Genomic DNA, 17,246 nt, shown 5'->3' with positions numbered 1-17,246 from the left:
CACCACAGAAGTACCTCTTTTGCCTTCATGGCTATATACTTGTTTTGTAATCTACTTATTTCGTTCTTGAATAGATTCCACTGCTGGTCTGTAGATTTACAACTAACAATTTTTCCCAGTCAACTACATTACGTTACATTATATTATCTCCTTACACACTTACAAAAGTGGCTCTTATGAGATACCTTTAAAGTGTAGGAGTCCTATGTGAATAAGTTAAAGCTAAATATTTCAAGAAGGATCAGCAGAACGTGAGAACGAATCCAGGTATGACAAGTAAAAGTCCATTCTGACATAGTCAATGAAGAACCCATGCAACACGGTGAAGTAGACTTATTTTTGGAACAGAGGAGGTAATGGCGCATTGTGAGGTTAAGGGTCAAGGTAGGTTTATGGGTAAGGAATGGGGGGGTGTAAGGTGGTAGCAGTAAGAGTAAATAGCAAGGGCCATAGGTTGCAACTAGACTTCAAAAGTACTTCATCGGTTGTAAAGCACTTTGAGACGTCCTGAGGTCATGAAAAGCGTTATAAATGCAAGTTTTTCTTTCTTTTGCTACAGTCAATTGCTTCTTCATCCCGTTAAAGTTAGCCTTGTTTAAGTCAAAAACCTGCTACTTTTCTTACAGCCTGCCCTGATCTGCGTATAGATACATTTCCCTGTTGAATCATCAGTTAAGAAGTTGATACTCTAACCACCCTCTCCTGTTTCTTAGCTTTACCTACTTACTGATTACACTCATTTAGTTCCCTTCTGTTACCATTTTGGTGGTCTTTATTAATGCTGTCATTTGTCTCCTTCTTATTCCCCCTACCTCTCCTATAAATTCAATATTCAGGTATATCTAGCTCACAATTTTGTCCTAGCTGCAGCCACATCATACCTTCATGCTTCTAGCTCCCCTGTTTTACATGTAATAGGATTGGCATAAAGGCACCTTGCTTGGTTGACTGCTTTTCCTCTCTCAGTTCCTCCATCTATTAGACTCTATGCCCCCGTTAATTTACTATCTTGTTCAATTTTATGTTGAACTTCCTACCTTCACTATCCCAGAATTTCTGTTCCCTCCATGCTATCTATTTAAAAGTTTTGATTTTCCCCTACCCCTCCTGTACTAAATTCTCTTCCACTGATCTATTTTGTGAAGACATTGTTTAGGTGAAGACTGTCTCATCTGTACAGTTTCCCTCTATCCAAAACTTGTCCTAGTGCCCTAGAAATCCAAAGCCCACTCTTTTACATCATCACTGAAGCCATGTGTTGATGTGATTAATCTATTTCTCCCTAACTGGCCTAATGGGTGGCATCAGGGGATAATTCTGAGATCACTACACTTGTGGTGCTGGCCTGTAAATCAGCACCTAACTCCTCAAACTCCTTTTCCAAGACCTCCATCTCATTTTTTTCCACGTCATTAGCTCCCCCACCCCGTCCCCTGCCTTCAAGGTATTTTTCTGTCCATTCCGTTAAGTCCCTTACCCTGGCATCGGGAAGCAATACGCTATTTGGGAGTCCCAACCACTGCTGCAAAAAAGGCTGTCTGTTCCTCTAATCATAGAATCACCCACAATTAAAACTTTCCTATTCTTAAGACCATACCCCATTTAGGAATAAAACAGTAAGGAAAAATATTTGCAGTGGACTCGCTCAACTCAACTTATTAAGTTTCTAGAGGAATGCAAATAACCACTGGTAAAAAGGATGTGTGAAATTTCTCTCTATCTTAGTCATGCAAACGGTCCTTATTAGTACAACAATACACAATCCGATTTGTTCAATTCTGACCTGGTGCATTCCACAGATTATAGTACAGGGGCCACAGCGGTACACAGAGTATTTTTATCAATCATATTCTTAATCAGATATCCATCCAGCTTCTTTCTAAAGGATGAATTGATAAAGCATCAATTATTTTTGCCAGGAGTATATTCCAGACTTTTGGTACTCTACGGCTAAAGTATTGCTCTAATCTCTCATTTTGCTTGATTATACCCCTACTAATGCATCCACTATTTCCAAGGCTACCTCTTTTAGTACTCTGGGATGCAGATTACCAGGCCCTGGGAAATTATCCGCTTTCAGTCCCATTAATTTCTCCAGCACCATTTTTTTTTAATACTACTAATTTCCTTTAATTCCTCCTTCTCACTAGTCACTTGGTTCCCTAGCATTTTTGGGAAGTTATTTATGTCTCTTTCGTAAAGACAGAACCAAATTATTTGTTTAATTGCTCTGCTATTTGCTTGTTCCCCATTATAAATTCTCCCGTTTCTGACTGCAAGGGACCTACATTTGTCTTCACTAATCTTTTTCTTTTTACATACTTGTAGAAGCTTTTACAGGCCACTTTTACGTTCCTTGCAAGATTATTCTCATACTCTATTTTTCCCCTCTAAATCAATCTCCTGGTCCTTTTTTGCTGGATTCTAAACTGCTCCCAATCCTCAGGCTTGCTACTTTTTCTGGCAACTTTATATGACTCCTCTTTGGATCTAATACTATCCTTAATTTTTTTTGTTAGCCATGGTTGGGCCGCTTTTTCTTTTGTGTTTTTGCGCCAGAAAGGAATGTATAATTGTTGCAATTCATGCATTCGTTCCTTAAATGTTAGCCATTGCCTATCCACTGTCATGCCTTTTAATGAAGCTTCCCAATCTATCATAGCCAACTCACTCCTCATACCTTCGTAGTTTCCTTTGTTTAGATTTAGGACCCTAGTTTCGGATTGGACTACTTCACTTTCCATCTTAATGAAGAATTCTATCATGTTATGGTCACTCTTCCCGAAAGGACCCCGCACAACAAGATTACTTATTAACCCCTTCTCATTGCACAATACCCAATCTCGGATAGCCTGTTCCCTGGTTGGCTCTGCAACGTACTGGTCTAAAAAACCATCTCGTACACACTCCAGGAATTCATCCTCCGCAGCATTATTGCTAATTTGGTTTGGCCAGTCTATATGTAGATTAATGTCACCCATGATTACTGTAGTACCCTTGATACATGCATCTCTAATTTCCTGTTTGATGCTGTCCCCTACATTACCACTACTGTTTGGAGGCCTATAGACAACTCCCACCAATGTTTTCTGTCCCTTGGTTCTCCTTAACTCCACCTAGACTGATTCTACATCTTGATTTTCTGAGCCAATATCCTTTCTCACCTATTGCTCTGATTTCATCCTTTACTAACAACGCCACCCCACCTCCTTTTCCTTTTTGCCTGTCCTTCCTAAATATCGAATACCCTTGGATATTCAGCTCCCAGCCTTGGTCACCCTGCAGCCATGTCACCGTAATCGCAATTATATCATATCCATTTACATCTATTTGCGCTGTTAATTTGTCTACCTTATTACAAATGCTTCGTGCATTCAGATACACTGCCTTTAGATTTGTCTTTCTTTAAAATGTTTTCCCACACTCAGACATAAAACTGATGAGTAGGTTGTAGCCATTTCTTACTCTGCCTGTATTCTACAATTGACCACGGCTCTGGGAGGTTTTACAGGCTAGCATTTCAGGCACAGCAACAAGGTTGATTACAGCTGACGGAATAACGTCATAGAGTCATAGAGTTATACAGCACGGATAGAGGCCCTTCGGCCCATCGTGTCCGCGCCGGCCATCAAGCCCTGTCTACTCTAATCCCATATTCCAGCATTTGGTCCGTAGCCTTGTATGCTATGGCATTTCAAGTGCTCATCCAAATGCTTCTTGAATGTTGTGAGGGTTCCTGCCTCCACAACCCTTTCAGGCAGTGAGTTCCAGACTCCAACCACCCTCTGGGTGAAAAAGTTCTTTCTCAAATCCCCTCTAAACCTCCCGCCTTTTACCTTGAATCTATGTCCCCTTGTTATAGAACCCTCAACGAAGGGAAAAAGCTCCTTAGTATCCATCCTATCTGTGCCCCTCATAATTTTGTACACCTCAATCATGTCCCCCCTCAGCCTCCTCTGCTCCAAGGAAAACAAACCCAATCTTCCCAGTCTCTCTTCATAGCTGAAGCGCTCGAGCCCTGGTAACATCCTGGTGAATCTCCTCTGCACCCTCTCCAAAGCGATCACATCCTTCCTGTAGTGTGGCGACCAGAACTGCACACAGTACTCCAGCTGTGGCCTAACCAGTGTTTTATACAGCTCCATCATAACCTCCTTGCTCTTATATTCTATGCCTCGGCTAATAAAGGCAAGTATCCCATATGCCTTCTTTACCACCTTATCTACCTGTTCCGCTGCCGTCAGGGTTTTGAATAGTCACGCAACACTGTGAAATTTTTGTTTCATTGAGTAATCACACATCCGCCCCTTCTACATTCTATAACTTGCAAGTACTAAAGGCTGATAAATATTGGTTTTTTTCTGCACCATTCCTAATCCTATACTCACTGCGGTGTATTCTAATTATTTTTCCAGCAAATTGTGGCGTGAATTTGCCACTGGGGAGCATGATGGTCTAACCTATGGCTTTCGTCTCCACTATTGCCATTGCAGCGAATTCTAGGCCACTATTCCAGAGCTGTAAAAATGTTGATGCCAAGCAATCAGCATTAAAACTTTGAAGGAAGGAATGGTAACATTTTGTAATTACCTCTTTGGAGAAGTGAAATTTTGACACTACTTCAGGCAAAAATGCATATGGAGTCTGCCATTACTAGAGCTTCCAGCTCATACATTCAGCAGGCTGAGAAGACTATGACTGTTTTGAAAGTGAAGAACTTGAGGTAACATGATGACATTGAGTCATGTGGAGAATGAGATCAACGATTCTGTTGAGAAGGATTAAATGGAGGACTAAACCTTCAGGCACTCTTCATTAACTCATCACAAGGTGATGTTTTCCTACAGCTTTTCCATTCACCACAGAATAAAGCTGAAACACCATCAGGTGAATCATAATGGAGCTAGGCTTTAAATCCTGATTTAATAAAGATTGTAGATAAAATAAGATTGTTGGGACATCACAGATTAAGGAGTTAGTGATTATCTCAATATTACAAGACAAATCTTTACATTATATCCCTTTGAAATGGTAGAGTTTCTGGATGCTTGGAAAGTTCTAATGAAAGCAAACATCTTTTGACTTTTCTTTTTAAGAGCCATGTTATCAATGAAGACTGTAGATGGCAGTGTGGTTACGAATGTGATTTTTCATCTGCGACTCTAGCTTTGTAATACGTTAGCTGTTGGATGGCGGAAATGCAGTGGATGTGGTGTATAAGGAATTTCAAATTGGACTAAAAACTAGTTAGAAGGTAGGAAACAAAGAATAGGAGTTAAGGGCAGTTTCACAGAGTGATTGGAATCAGGTAGCAGTGTCCCACAGAGTTCTGTTGGGGGACTGCTTCTGTTCACTGTGTACATCAATGATTTGGGCATAGGGTAGAGGTAGTAATGTCCAAATTTTCAGATGACACTAAAATAGGATGCATAGTGAATAAAAGTGGTAAGGAGATACTGATAAGAGGGTGGAACAGGCAAAAAAGTGACAGGTAGAATTCAATGGCAGTAAATGTGAGATGGTACATTTTGTTAAAAATTAAGTAATAATTATACTTTGAATGGGGAAGGCTGGGTGATGTGGAAGAACAGAGGGATTTGGGGTTCAAGTTCACAAGACACTCAATACAGCACTTTAAGTGGATAAGGCCAATGGGATACTGAGTTTTATCGCAAGAGAAAATAAAGGTTGCGATGTAGTGGTAAATCTATACAAAACCTTGCACACAGTTGGAGTACTGTGTGCAATTTTGGGCTCCACATATTGCCTCAACATTCTTCCTATAGAGAAGGTTCAGCACAGATTCACTGGGATAAGGAAATACAAATACAGAGAAAGACTTTAAACAATTTGGCTGTTTTCATTAGAACAGAGCAAACCCGCGACCTCTACCACCTAGAAGGACAAGAGCAGCAGGCGCATGGGAACAACACCACCTGCACGTTCCCCTCCAAGTCACACACCATCCCGACTTGGAAATATATCGCCGTTCCTTCATTGTCGCTGGGTCAAAATCCTGGAACTCCCTTCCTAACAGCACAGTGGGAGAACCGTCACCACACGGACTGCAGCGGTTCAAGAAGGCGGCTCACCACCACCTTCTCGAGGGCAATTAGGGATGGGCAATAAATGCCGGCCTTGCCAGCGACGCCCACATCCCGTGAACGAATAAAAAAAAAGAGAAGATTAGGAGGTGATTTGGTAGTGGTGTTTAAAATTATGAAGGACTGGGACATATTAGATAGAAACAGACCGTTTCTAGTAATTGAGGGGTCTAGAACAAGGGGACATATAAGATTAAATAGAAAAGATTTAGAACAGAGAGCAGAAGAAACTTTTTTTTACTAAAATTTCTAGTAATTTTGAAAGCTGAGATCCTCAAAATAAAAAGTGAAGAAAAGAACTGGAGCAGACCCTTTTGTTTTTCTGGACTAAGGTAACCTGAACCTATTTTGGGATAGCTTTGTGACTGTTTTGGTACTGGAGCTGATTTGGCATTTCTGGACATAGAGACCTGAGGGTGAGAATTTAAAAAAATGGTTTGAACTCAGCCATATTAAATAAATGGTGCTTGTTAATCTGTTTGATCCAAGGCCTACTATAATGCTGCCCTGTAACAGACAAAAGCCCGTTTAGCTTGAAATACTGTACTTCTGTTTAGATTTTGGTTTGAACACCAGATAATGAAGGCTTATTCTCAATGTGTGGGGGTACTGCAAATATGTGGAGGTACTGGGTACCCAAGGCATTGGGTAAAGCCTTGTCCTAAAGGATTACTTTTCAGCACTTTAGTTTTTCTTGCCTTCAGAGAGATATTTGCAAGCTACACACTCTGCACTGTAACTTTATTTTTGAAAAATGAGAAAATGCTCTGGCATTGGAATTATAGACACTACGAAAACAAGAGTTGCAACTATAGACAAAACCAACCAATTTAAAACACACAGAAATAACACAAGAACTTCTCCTGCTGGAACAGCAATAATGAGACGTTAGTGTGAATAATGAGAGAAAACAAACTGAACTAGGACACCTAGGCCCATGGCAACACAGCCTTCACACAGCTACCATGAGCAAGCAGTGGTGCAGAAAAAACGTCCTTGTGATTTTACCTCAATTAATCATATGGAGAATGAATGAAAAAAAAACTATTTTAAAAACAATACACTGAACAGAATGTTCCGAAGCATAATTGACAGGAACCTCCATCAAATGATCCTGTCATTACTGCAGAATAATACAGTTCACATAAGAACATAAGAAATAGGAGAAGGAGTAGGCCATTTGGCCCCTCGAGCCTGCTCCGCCATTCAATCAAATCATGGCTGATCTTCAACCTCAACTCCACTTTCCTGCCCAATCCCCATATCCCTTGATTCTCTTAGAGTCCAATCTAACTTAGCCATGAACATATTTAATGACTCAGCATCCACAGCCCTCTGAGGTAGAGAATTCCAAAGATTCAAAACACTCAGTGAAGAAATTCCTCCTCATCTCAGTCTTAAATGGCCGACCCCTTATCCTGCGACTATGCCCCTCGTTCTAGACTCTCCAGCCAGGGGAAACAACCTCTCAGCATCTGCCTGGGTCAAGCCCCCTCAGAATCTTATATGTTTCAATATCACCTCTCATTCTTCTAAACTCCAGGCAGTATAGGCCCATTCTACCCAATCTCTCCTCATGGGGCAACCCTCTCATCCCAGGAATCAATCTAGTGAACCTTCGTTGCACCGCTTCTAAGGCAAGTATATCCTTCCTTAGATAAGGAGACCAAAACTGTACACAGTACGCCAGGTGAGGTCTCACCAAAGCCCTGCACAATTGTAGTAAGACTTCCTTACTCTTGTACTCCAACCCCCTTGCAATAAAGGCCAACATGCCATTTGCCTTCCTAATTGCTTGCTGTACCTGCATGCTAGCTTTTTGTGCTTCTTGTACGAGGACACCCAGATCTCTCTGAACACCAACATTTAATAGTTTCTCACTATTTAAAAAATATTCTGTTTTTCTATTCTTCCTACCAAAGTGAATAACCTCACATTTCCCCACATTATACTCCATCTGCCACCTTCTTGCCCACTTACTTAACCTGCCGATATCCCTATGCAGAGTCTTTGTGTCCTCCTCACAGCTTACTTTCCCACCTAGCTTTATATAGTCAGCAAACTTGGATACATTACACTCGGTCCCTTCATCTAAGTCATTAATACAGATTGTAAATAGCTGAGGCCCAAGCACCGATCCTTGCGGCACCGCACTAATTACAGCCTGCCAACCTGAGAATGACCCGTTTATCCCTACTCTCTGTTTTCTGTCCGTTAACCAATCTTCTATCCATGCTAATATGTTATCCCAACCCCACGAGCCCTTATCTTGCGTAACAACCTTTTACGTGGCACCTTGTCGAATGCCTTTTGAAAATCCAAATATATTATATCCATTGGTTCCGCTTTATCTACCCAGCTAGTTACATCCTCAAAAAACACGATTTCCCTTTCATAAAACCATGTTGTCTCTGCCTAATCATATTATGATTCTCTAAGTGCCCTGTTACTACTTCCTTAATAATGGATTCCAGCATTTTCCCGACGACTGATGTCAGGCTAACAGGCCTCTAGTTCCCTGTTTTTTCTCTCCCTCCTTTCTTGAATAGCAGGGGTTATATTTGCTACCTTCCAATCTGCTGGGATTGTTCTAGATTCTAGAGAATTTTGGAAGATCTCAACCAATGCATCCACTATCTCCGCAGCCACCTCTTTTAGAACACTCAGATGTAGGCCAACAGGTCCAGTGGATTTATTGGCTTTTAGTCCCATCAGTTTCTCAAGTACTTTTTCTCTACTGATGTTAATTACTTTAAAGTTCCTCACTCTCATTAGCCCCTCGGTTCCCCACTATTTTGGTTATGCTTTTTGTATCTTCTATTGTGAAGACAGATACAAAGGAAACCTAAAAATTCCTACCTGTGAGCAAGTTGAAATGGCAGCGTACCCACTGATCCGTGTCTATGTTATAGCAGTCAATTTGACGAACCAGAATCCGATCATTGTTGTAGTCCAAGTCATTTCCTCCAAGAACATAAAGTTTTCTATTGACAGCTGCCATAACATGATAGACTCGCCTCTGTAACATTGGACTGCGGCTGATCCATTTATTCTGAGAGTCAGAAAGATTAATAAAATTACAGAGGGTTTCAAAATAATTTCTTTAGTCACTTGCAGATCATCCCATGTCGTTGCTCACCATGAGTCAGAGCATATGCGTGGCCCGATTTTAACTACAGTGGATAACGGGCAAGTAGCGGGCGGAGTGCTTACTTCTAACTCATCCTACACACACTGCATGACAAACTGCAGATGCTCCCTTGTCTGCAAGTTGCTCCTGCTCTCTCCTCTCCTCTTGCTGCTCCCCCTCTTCTTCCAGATCCAAAGGCAGCCCTACTGGACCAACCATTACTGCAGTCAAACTGTTTTGAAAGCAGCCAAAAACAGTGCAACACCAGAAAAATCTTCTTCTCAGCAATCAAAATTAAGTTTCCAGAGTCAGGTAATAGGCCATAAAATATCCAGCAGCTTGAAATGACAAACCAGCAACAAACCTCCAAGTAGTGGATGAGCCCTTTAAATAATGCTGCTGAATGGTCCTTCCTGCCTGTTAGCACCACGAATTGCTCGGCAAGTTTATTACGTGGTGAGTCAGCCCAATATCAGAAACGGGTCCTACAACAAGAGTAGGACACTTTTTAAAATATTTTAATTCGTTATTTTAATAGTTCTGGCATGCACCCTGGACGCCTACGGAGAAGCCAGTATGGTGGGCAGTGCATTTCAGACTCAGCAAGCGCACGCACCCTGCCCACCACATTGGATGCTTAGACGCCGATTTTGCTCCTGGAGAACGGGTGTGGCGCCATCGAATTTCTAGGCCACTATTGTACTGCATGAATTAATTTCTGATATGAATTTGGACCAATAGCATATCCCCTAATGAATGGCCACGGGCAACATCTGTTTGCTGTCGAAGCCTTTCTATGTTCTTCAATTAGATCTCCTTTAGCAGCAAAGTTTGGCAGGTGAGCTCCTGATCACCATAAGGAACGGTGACTCTAGGGAATTGAGGGGTCATTCCGAATCAACTGACAAGCCATTACTAATCAGTATAGAAGAAGAAGGGGTCACTGCCTGTTAGCAGGTATCTGTGTGCACTTTGGCAGATGGCAGCTATTATCCACACTTGAGAATGTCCTGAAAAAGAAACAAACTCAAATACCAAATGAGAGTTATTGGAATTCAGAGCCATACCCTTCCAGCTGTGACTTTTGTTAGTCACTGTATCCAAACAATATGCCACATGAATTTTAAAAAGCCAGTGTACGTGTAAACATGAAACAGACCTGATTAGAAAAACATTCACTCTTTGAACACTGCAATAACTTTTTTTAAAAAAAGCACATCTGCAAATAACAGATTGATTTTCTTTCGGTTTTAATTAAGGTACATAATATGCAAATATTTGTGTATGCCACTTTGTTTTCTGTGCATTTTGAACAAAGTCAGCATTAAAATATAATTGAAGATGTATTTATAAAAAAAAGTAATGAAAATCCTTCTTTATTCAAAGGATTCTCGTTAATTCCGTTGAAGTACAAAAAAAGAGGCTACAGCCTCAGTATGGATAGGCTTTGTAATGCACTCGTCGTTTAATCTGTTCAAGTCCCCTACTCAAAAATGAAACCGTATTGGTATGCGTACATGATTCTGGCTGAACCATTTTAGTATTTTAGGGATGAATTTTTGTTTTTGACTATTTTTGAAGTAACATAAGGGTAAATTTAGTGAGGCTGCACTCCTGGACAGGTCAGCAAGTTGGACATAGGCTTTAACACCATAGCCTTGATTCTCCAACCTCCAGTCCCATCTAATTAGACTCCACTTTGGAAGCACAGTTTTTGATAAATTTCTGTATAATGTCTAATGAATAACAGTTTCCACAAATAGAAGCAATGATTAGATTAGCAACTCGCAGGTTGAAATTCCACTGGGAGTGCATCGGCAGCATGAGTGTATTTTCCCTGGTGAATTTTGCGTTTCAGGTTTTCCCAGGTTTCCTTATTACACACTCGCTGGGAGCACCAAGGCCAGGGTAGGGAGACAGGATTTTCTGGGCAATTGCTCCTTTAAGGCTGCATCTGCACTTCCTGTTGTTTGTCAAATTGTTCAGTTCTGCTTATTTTGCTGTGTGGTGCGGAGATGAGCCAGTAGTCTGCTAATTCCCAGGGGTTAGGAGGACAACTCCCATTACTGAGAGACCCCTGCAGGTCAATCTGAGGGAGGAAATAGTAAGGAAGCATTCCACTTTGGACATCAAGGGCATCCTTCTCAGCAAACTGCAGTCAGTGCTTTCCAGGAAGAGGTGGTCAAGGAAGTGAATACAGTTTCTGCAATAAAGAATTCATCTTCCCGGTGTCTTACTCATCACCATGTACAAAATAAACATTTTGAGTTGATCTATGAAAAATCTCATGCCACAAAGAATTTTTGGAATAAAGTCTATTTTTGCAACTGTTTGGGGCACAGTTACAAAGTTAATGAACTTTCTGTCAGAAATTATTTCCATTAGTCAAAAAGGGAGCTCCCCCTCATTATAGTGGACAATGAAGGTCTTACTGTATGGACATAAGGGCGAAAATAAAACATGAAACAGTGATAAACTAGATTGGTGGTGACTAGCGATAAGTTTGTATGTTTATTTGCCTGATGTATAACGTACTAATGCTTTGGATACTGAAGTGTCCTTTTAGAATATCCAGCAGGAGCCGCAGAAAACCAGAACAAAACTGGAAAGTAAGCAACAGAGTCAAGTTGACAGCATTTGTGAGATTCTTTGGTTGTGAGAAATTAATGTAAAATATCACTGGTTTGAATGATAACAGGGCTACTTGTAGCAGCTAAGTTTCACGCATCTGTGAATATCTGGCAAGCAATTAAACCCAGGTCATCAAAAGACATCTATACTCTGTAACTCCATTAAAGGTTATTGTTAGCACATTTTGTTTTCCACTGTATAAAAAGTATAGATTTTAGCTTACAAACATCAAGACTAATGCAATGAAGTGTCACCCCTGTACACAGAGTAATAGTGAGACCTACCTGGCTTGGATCGTACACCATAAGTCTGTTCTGGTACTGAGCTGTGTTGGTCACTCCACCTACAATGAAAAAATCGTATTTATTCTAGCTCAATGATGATTTGACAAACATTTCAATATGCTATTATTTCTCATTACAATTTTCTTTCTACATCAATCTCCTCCCCCCATTCCTCTCAAGGCACAGATGTGATGGGCTGACTGGAGTTTTTGGAATGGCAATTTCTATTATTCTGTGAATATACTGACTCCTGCTGGGTTATGGTTCCACAGGCAGTGACTGTCCTACAGAACCTCGCTCGAGTGGCCATTCGTCACATGTGAGTCTGCACAGTGACTGCAAACAGGCTATTCAAGCATGGTAGGATTCATCACTGGTGAGCCCAATCCTATCCTCACCCAATATCCACACACTGACCAGCAGGAGTCAGTGGGCAGCGACCAGCAGGACGTGCAACTTCTGCTGATTTTTCCTCTCTAAACGTGAGGCTAACTGTATCACTATTTTGCTGAGCTCAGTTAACTCAGCACAGATCAGGGATCAGACCAGAAGCCTCTCTCATCTGTATTGCTCAATTCCATATCGGGCAATCCACATACCAACTGTGCCACCAATAGGTTCTATTTCTCACTTCCTATTACCATCTCATTATATTTTTGGTCAACACATACTGACAAAGTTCTCAGGAAGAAAAGTATTACTTAACAATGTGAATGATTAATCTAATTAAAATGCAATGATATAGCAAAACCAAGTGTTATGATATAGTGCTAATTTCATGTAAAAAATCCCTCCACCCATTGTTAGAGGTGGAGGTCAGTAAAGCACAAAAAGGACATAACTAACTGTACCTGCATGATGTTATGTGGCATTTCAAATGTGCATCAGATAAAGTTCCAGTCACAATAACTTTAGAGTTCATTTTTACCTGTGTGATATGCAATTTGTTTTAACTTATTCTGAAACCTATTTCCAGTGCACTTAGGGCATTGAACATGATCTGAAGGAGATTGAAAGCACTTCAATGTTACACAAGAGCATAACAAAACATGAATTGAGAAACAACCATCCAGGCATTAAACAGGTTTCTTCCACAATGTAAAATCTATTCAATCATGGACCCCACCCCTCTTACTTAATCTCCTGCTAGAAAGTTCAGTGTAAATAAATACTCCTGATCCCTAAAAGTAATAAAGCAAACTCCAGAATCTACATGCTCATCTTTAGCATTCAATCCTGGCCTTCACAGATGCCAGAAATCCAGCACCCAATGTGTTCCATTGAGTAATTGATAATCTCAGTTGCTATCTATCCTGAGAAACCTTCAATTCCATTTCCAATCATCTATGTTATTCGACAAAGGCAAACAATGTTTTTCCTTTGGTAACCAGTTTCACATATTCATTATTCTGAGACGTAAAAAAAAGTTTCTTCACAATTTCTTCTAGACTTATTTGAGGCTTGTTAATTTTAAATCTGCGTCCTCCAGGTCTATGCAATGGCTTGGTTGAAATAACTTGCTTACATTTAAATCACCCATGTCTCTCAGCATTTTAAAGGCATAGATCATATTTCACTCAATCATCTTTTCTCCAACTAAAACAAGCTCTTCAAATGTCTTCTTGTAATTTCAAGCCCCAAGTTCTAGAGGTATTTTTATGCTCTTTTATCTATTTCCAAGGTATTAATCTCCTAATGTAGGGTGGTTAAAACTGCACACAGTCTATCAATTCATCTATCTATTTACACATCTCCCAGAGTCTTACTATTGTCACAATTTTTGAGTAATGCTTTTATATGAACATTAAGAAATTGTAAACATTTATAACGGCACTTTCCAATGTCAACAGTTGCCTCCCATAGTGCAATTACAGACTCTAGCCACCAAGTGGCATTATGAAACAAGTTTCACAAAACTCTCCCAATTCAGCATCCAATTTTCCTGTTTTTGTTTTTCCTCATTTAATGGGTGTTTTAAACCTCGTGTGTCCATGTTTGGACCAAGGCTGTACTGAGGTCTGAAGCCGAGTGGTTCTGGTGGAACCCAAACTGAGCACTGGTGAGCAGGTTATTGGTGAGTAAGTGCTGCTTGATAGCACTGGTCGACGACACCTTCCATCATTTTGCTGATGATTGAGAGTAGGCTGATAGGATGGTAATTGGCTCGGTTGGATTTGTCCTGCCTTTTATGGACAGGACATACCTGGGCAATTTTCCACCTTGTCAGATAGATGCCAATTTTGTAGCTGTACCGGAACAGCTTGACTAGAGGTGAGGCTAGTTCTGGAGTACAGGCCTTTGACACTACAGCCAGGATGCTGGCTGGACAAGCATATGGAAGCTTACCAGTGCTCTGTGCTGGTAAGCCTGTGGTTCACAAGCTTTGGCTCATAGAATCATAGAATCATAGAAGTTACAACATGGAAACAGGCCCTTCGGCCCAACATGTCCATGTCGCCCAGTTTATACCACTAAGCTAGTCCCAATTGCCTGCACTTGGCCCATATCCCTCGATACCCATCTTCCCCATGTAACTGTCCAAATGCTTTTTAAAAGACAAAATTGTACCCGCCTCTACTACTGCCTCTGGCAGCTCGTTCCAGACACTCACCACCCTTTGAGTGAAAAAATTGCCCCTCTGGATCCTTTTGTATCTCTCCCCTCTCACCTTAAATCTGTGCCCCCTCGTTATAGACTCCCCTACCTTTGGGAAAAGATTTTGACTATCGACCTTATCTATGCCCCTCATTATTTTATAGACTTCTATAAGATCACCCCTTAACCTCCTACTCTCCAGGGAATAAAGTCCCAGTCTGTCTAACCTCTCCCTGTAAGTCAAACCATCAAGTCCCGGTAGCATCCTGGTAAATCTTTTCTGCACTCTTTCTAGTTTAATAATATCCTTTCTATAATAGGGTGACCAGAACTGTACACAGTACTCCAAGTGTGGCCTCACCAATGCCCTGTACAACTTCAACAAGACATCCCAACTCCTGCATTCAATGTTCTGACCAATGAAACCAAGCATGCTGAATGCCTTCTTCACCACCCTATCCACCTGTGACTCCACTTTCAAGGAGCTATGAATCTGTACTCCCAGATCTCTTTGTTCTATAACTCTCCCCAACGCCCTACCATTAACGGAGTAGGTCCTGGCCCGATTCGATCTACCAAAATGCATTACCTCACATTTATCTAAATTAAACTCCATCTGCCATTCATCGGCCCACTGGCCCAATTTATCAAGATCCCGTTGCAATCCTAGATAACCTTCTTCACTGTCCACAATGCCACCAATCTTGGTGTCATCTGCAAACTTACTAACCATGCCTCCTAAATTCTCATCCAAATCATTAATATAAATAACAAATAACAGCGGACCCAGCACCGATCCCTGAGGCACACCGCTGGACACAGGCATCCAGTTTGAAAAACAACCCTCGACAACCACCCTCTGTCTTCTGTCGTCAAGCCAATTTTGTATCCAATTGGCTACCTCACCTTGGATCCCATGAGATTTAACCTTATGTAACAACCTACCATGCGGTACCTTGTCAAATGCTTTGCTGAAGTCCATGTAGACCACGTCTACTGCACAGCCCTCATCTATCTTCTTGGTTACCCCTTCAAAAAACTCAATCAAATTCGTGAGACATGATTTTCCTCTCACAAAACCATGCTGACTGTTCCTAATTAGTCCCTGCCTCTCCAAATGCCTGTAGATCCTGTCCCTCAGAATACCCTCTAACAACTTACCCACTACAGATGTCAGGCTCACTGGTCTGTAGTTCCCAGGCTTTTCCCTGCCGCCCTTCTTAAACAAAGGCACAACATTTGCTACCCTCCAATCTTCAGGCACCTCACCTGTAGCGGTGGATGATTCAAATATCTCTGCTAGGGGACCCGCAATTTCCTCCCTAACCTCCCATAACGTCCTGGGATACATTTCATCAGGTCCCGGAGATTTATCTACCTTGATGCGCGTTAAGACTTCCAGCACCTCCCTCTCTGTAATATGTACACTCCTCAAGACATCACTATTTATTTCCCCAAGTTCCCTAACATCCATGCCTTTCTCAACCGTAAATACCGATGTGAAATATTCATTCAGGATCTCACCCATCTCTTGTGGTTCCGCACTTAGATGACCTTGTTGATCCTTAAGAGGCCCTACTCTCTCCCTGGTTACCCTTTTGCCCTTTATGTATTTGTAGAAGCTCTTTGGATTCACCTTTGCCTGATCTGCCAAAGCAATCTCATATCCCCTTTTTGCCCTCCTGATTTCTCTCTTAACTCTACTCCGGCAATCTCTATACTCTTCAAGGGATCCACTTGATCCCAGCTGCCTATGCATGTCATATGCCTCCTTCTTATTTTTGACTAGTGCCTCAATCTCCCGAGTCATCCAAGGTTCCCTACTTCTACCAGCCTTGCCCTTCACTTTATAAGGAATGTGCTTACCCTGAACCCTGGTTAACACACTTTTGAAAGCCTCCCACTTACCAGACGTCCCTTTGCCTGCCAACAGACTCTCCCAATCAACTTCTGAAAGTTCCTGTCTAATACCATCAAAATTGGCCTTTCCCCAATTTAGAATTTTAACTTTTGGGCCAGACCTATCCTTCTCCATAGCTATCTTAAAACTAATGGAATTATGATCACTGGTCCCAAAGTGATCCCTCACTAACACTTCTGTCACCTGCCCTTCCTTATTTCCCAAGAGGAGGTCAAGTTTTGCCCCCTCTCTAGTCGGGCCATCCACATACTGAATGAGAAATTCCTCCTGAATACACTCAACAAATTTCTCTCCATCCAAGCCCCTAATGCTATGGCTGTCCCAGTCAATGTTGGGAAAGTTAAAGTCCCCTACTATTACCACCCTATTTTTCTTGCATGCCTACATGCATCTTAATAACTGGGCTTAGCAATCTGGTATGTGTTCCCCACAGGGTGTGCACTCCATATTGGGGGAACAGAAACTGTAGTGTGGATTTATCACTAACTTGGTTGGGAGCCTCTTAAACATGGTCATAAGTTTCCATGCTTCAAGCACCTAACTAAAAATGTATTTATTCATTTTTTTTGATACACATCTCA

General features: G+C 41.3%; 1 protein-coding gene across 7 annotated transcripts in view; it reads right to left on the bottom strand.

Annotated features, from left to right (window-relative positions):
* The window catches only part of klhl32 (kelch-like family member 32), a 184,798-nt gene that overhangs the window by 3,195 nt on the left and 164,357 nt on the right, over window positions 1-17,246 (bottom strand). For 5 of the 7 annotated variants that reach the window (XM_067983834.1, XM_067983837.1, XM_067983835.1 and 2 more), the window contains 2 exons: window positions 12,150-12,208; window positions 8,964-9,156 (listed from right to left, as the gene is read on the bottom strand). In XM_067983834.1, coding sequence (XP_067839935.1) covers window positions 8,964-9,156; window positions 12,150-12,208 — 252 coding nt within the window. The remainder of the gene's footprint in view (window positions 1-8,963; window positions 9,157-12,149; window positions 12,209-17,246) is intronic. The other 2 variants (XM_067983839.1, XM_067983840.1) reach the window with 1 other exon arrangement.

This window comes from Heptranchias perlo, chromosome 5, assembly GCF_035084215.1.
Source record: "Heptranchias perlo isolate sHepPer1 chromosome 5, sHepPer1.hap1, whole genome shotgun sequence".
Lineage (NCBI taxonomy): Eukaryota > Metazoa > Chordata > Chondrichthyes > Hexanchiformes > Hexanchidae > Heptranchias > Heptranchias perlo.
This window is presented reverse-complemented; position numbering and strand designations above follow the sequence as displayed.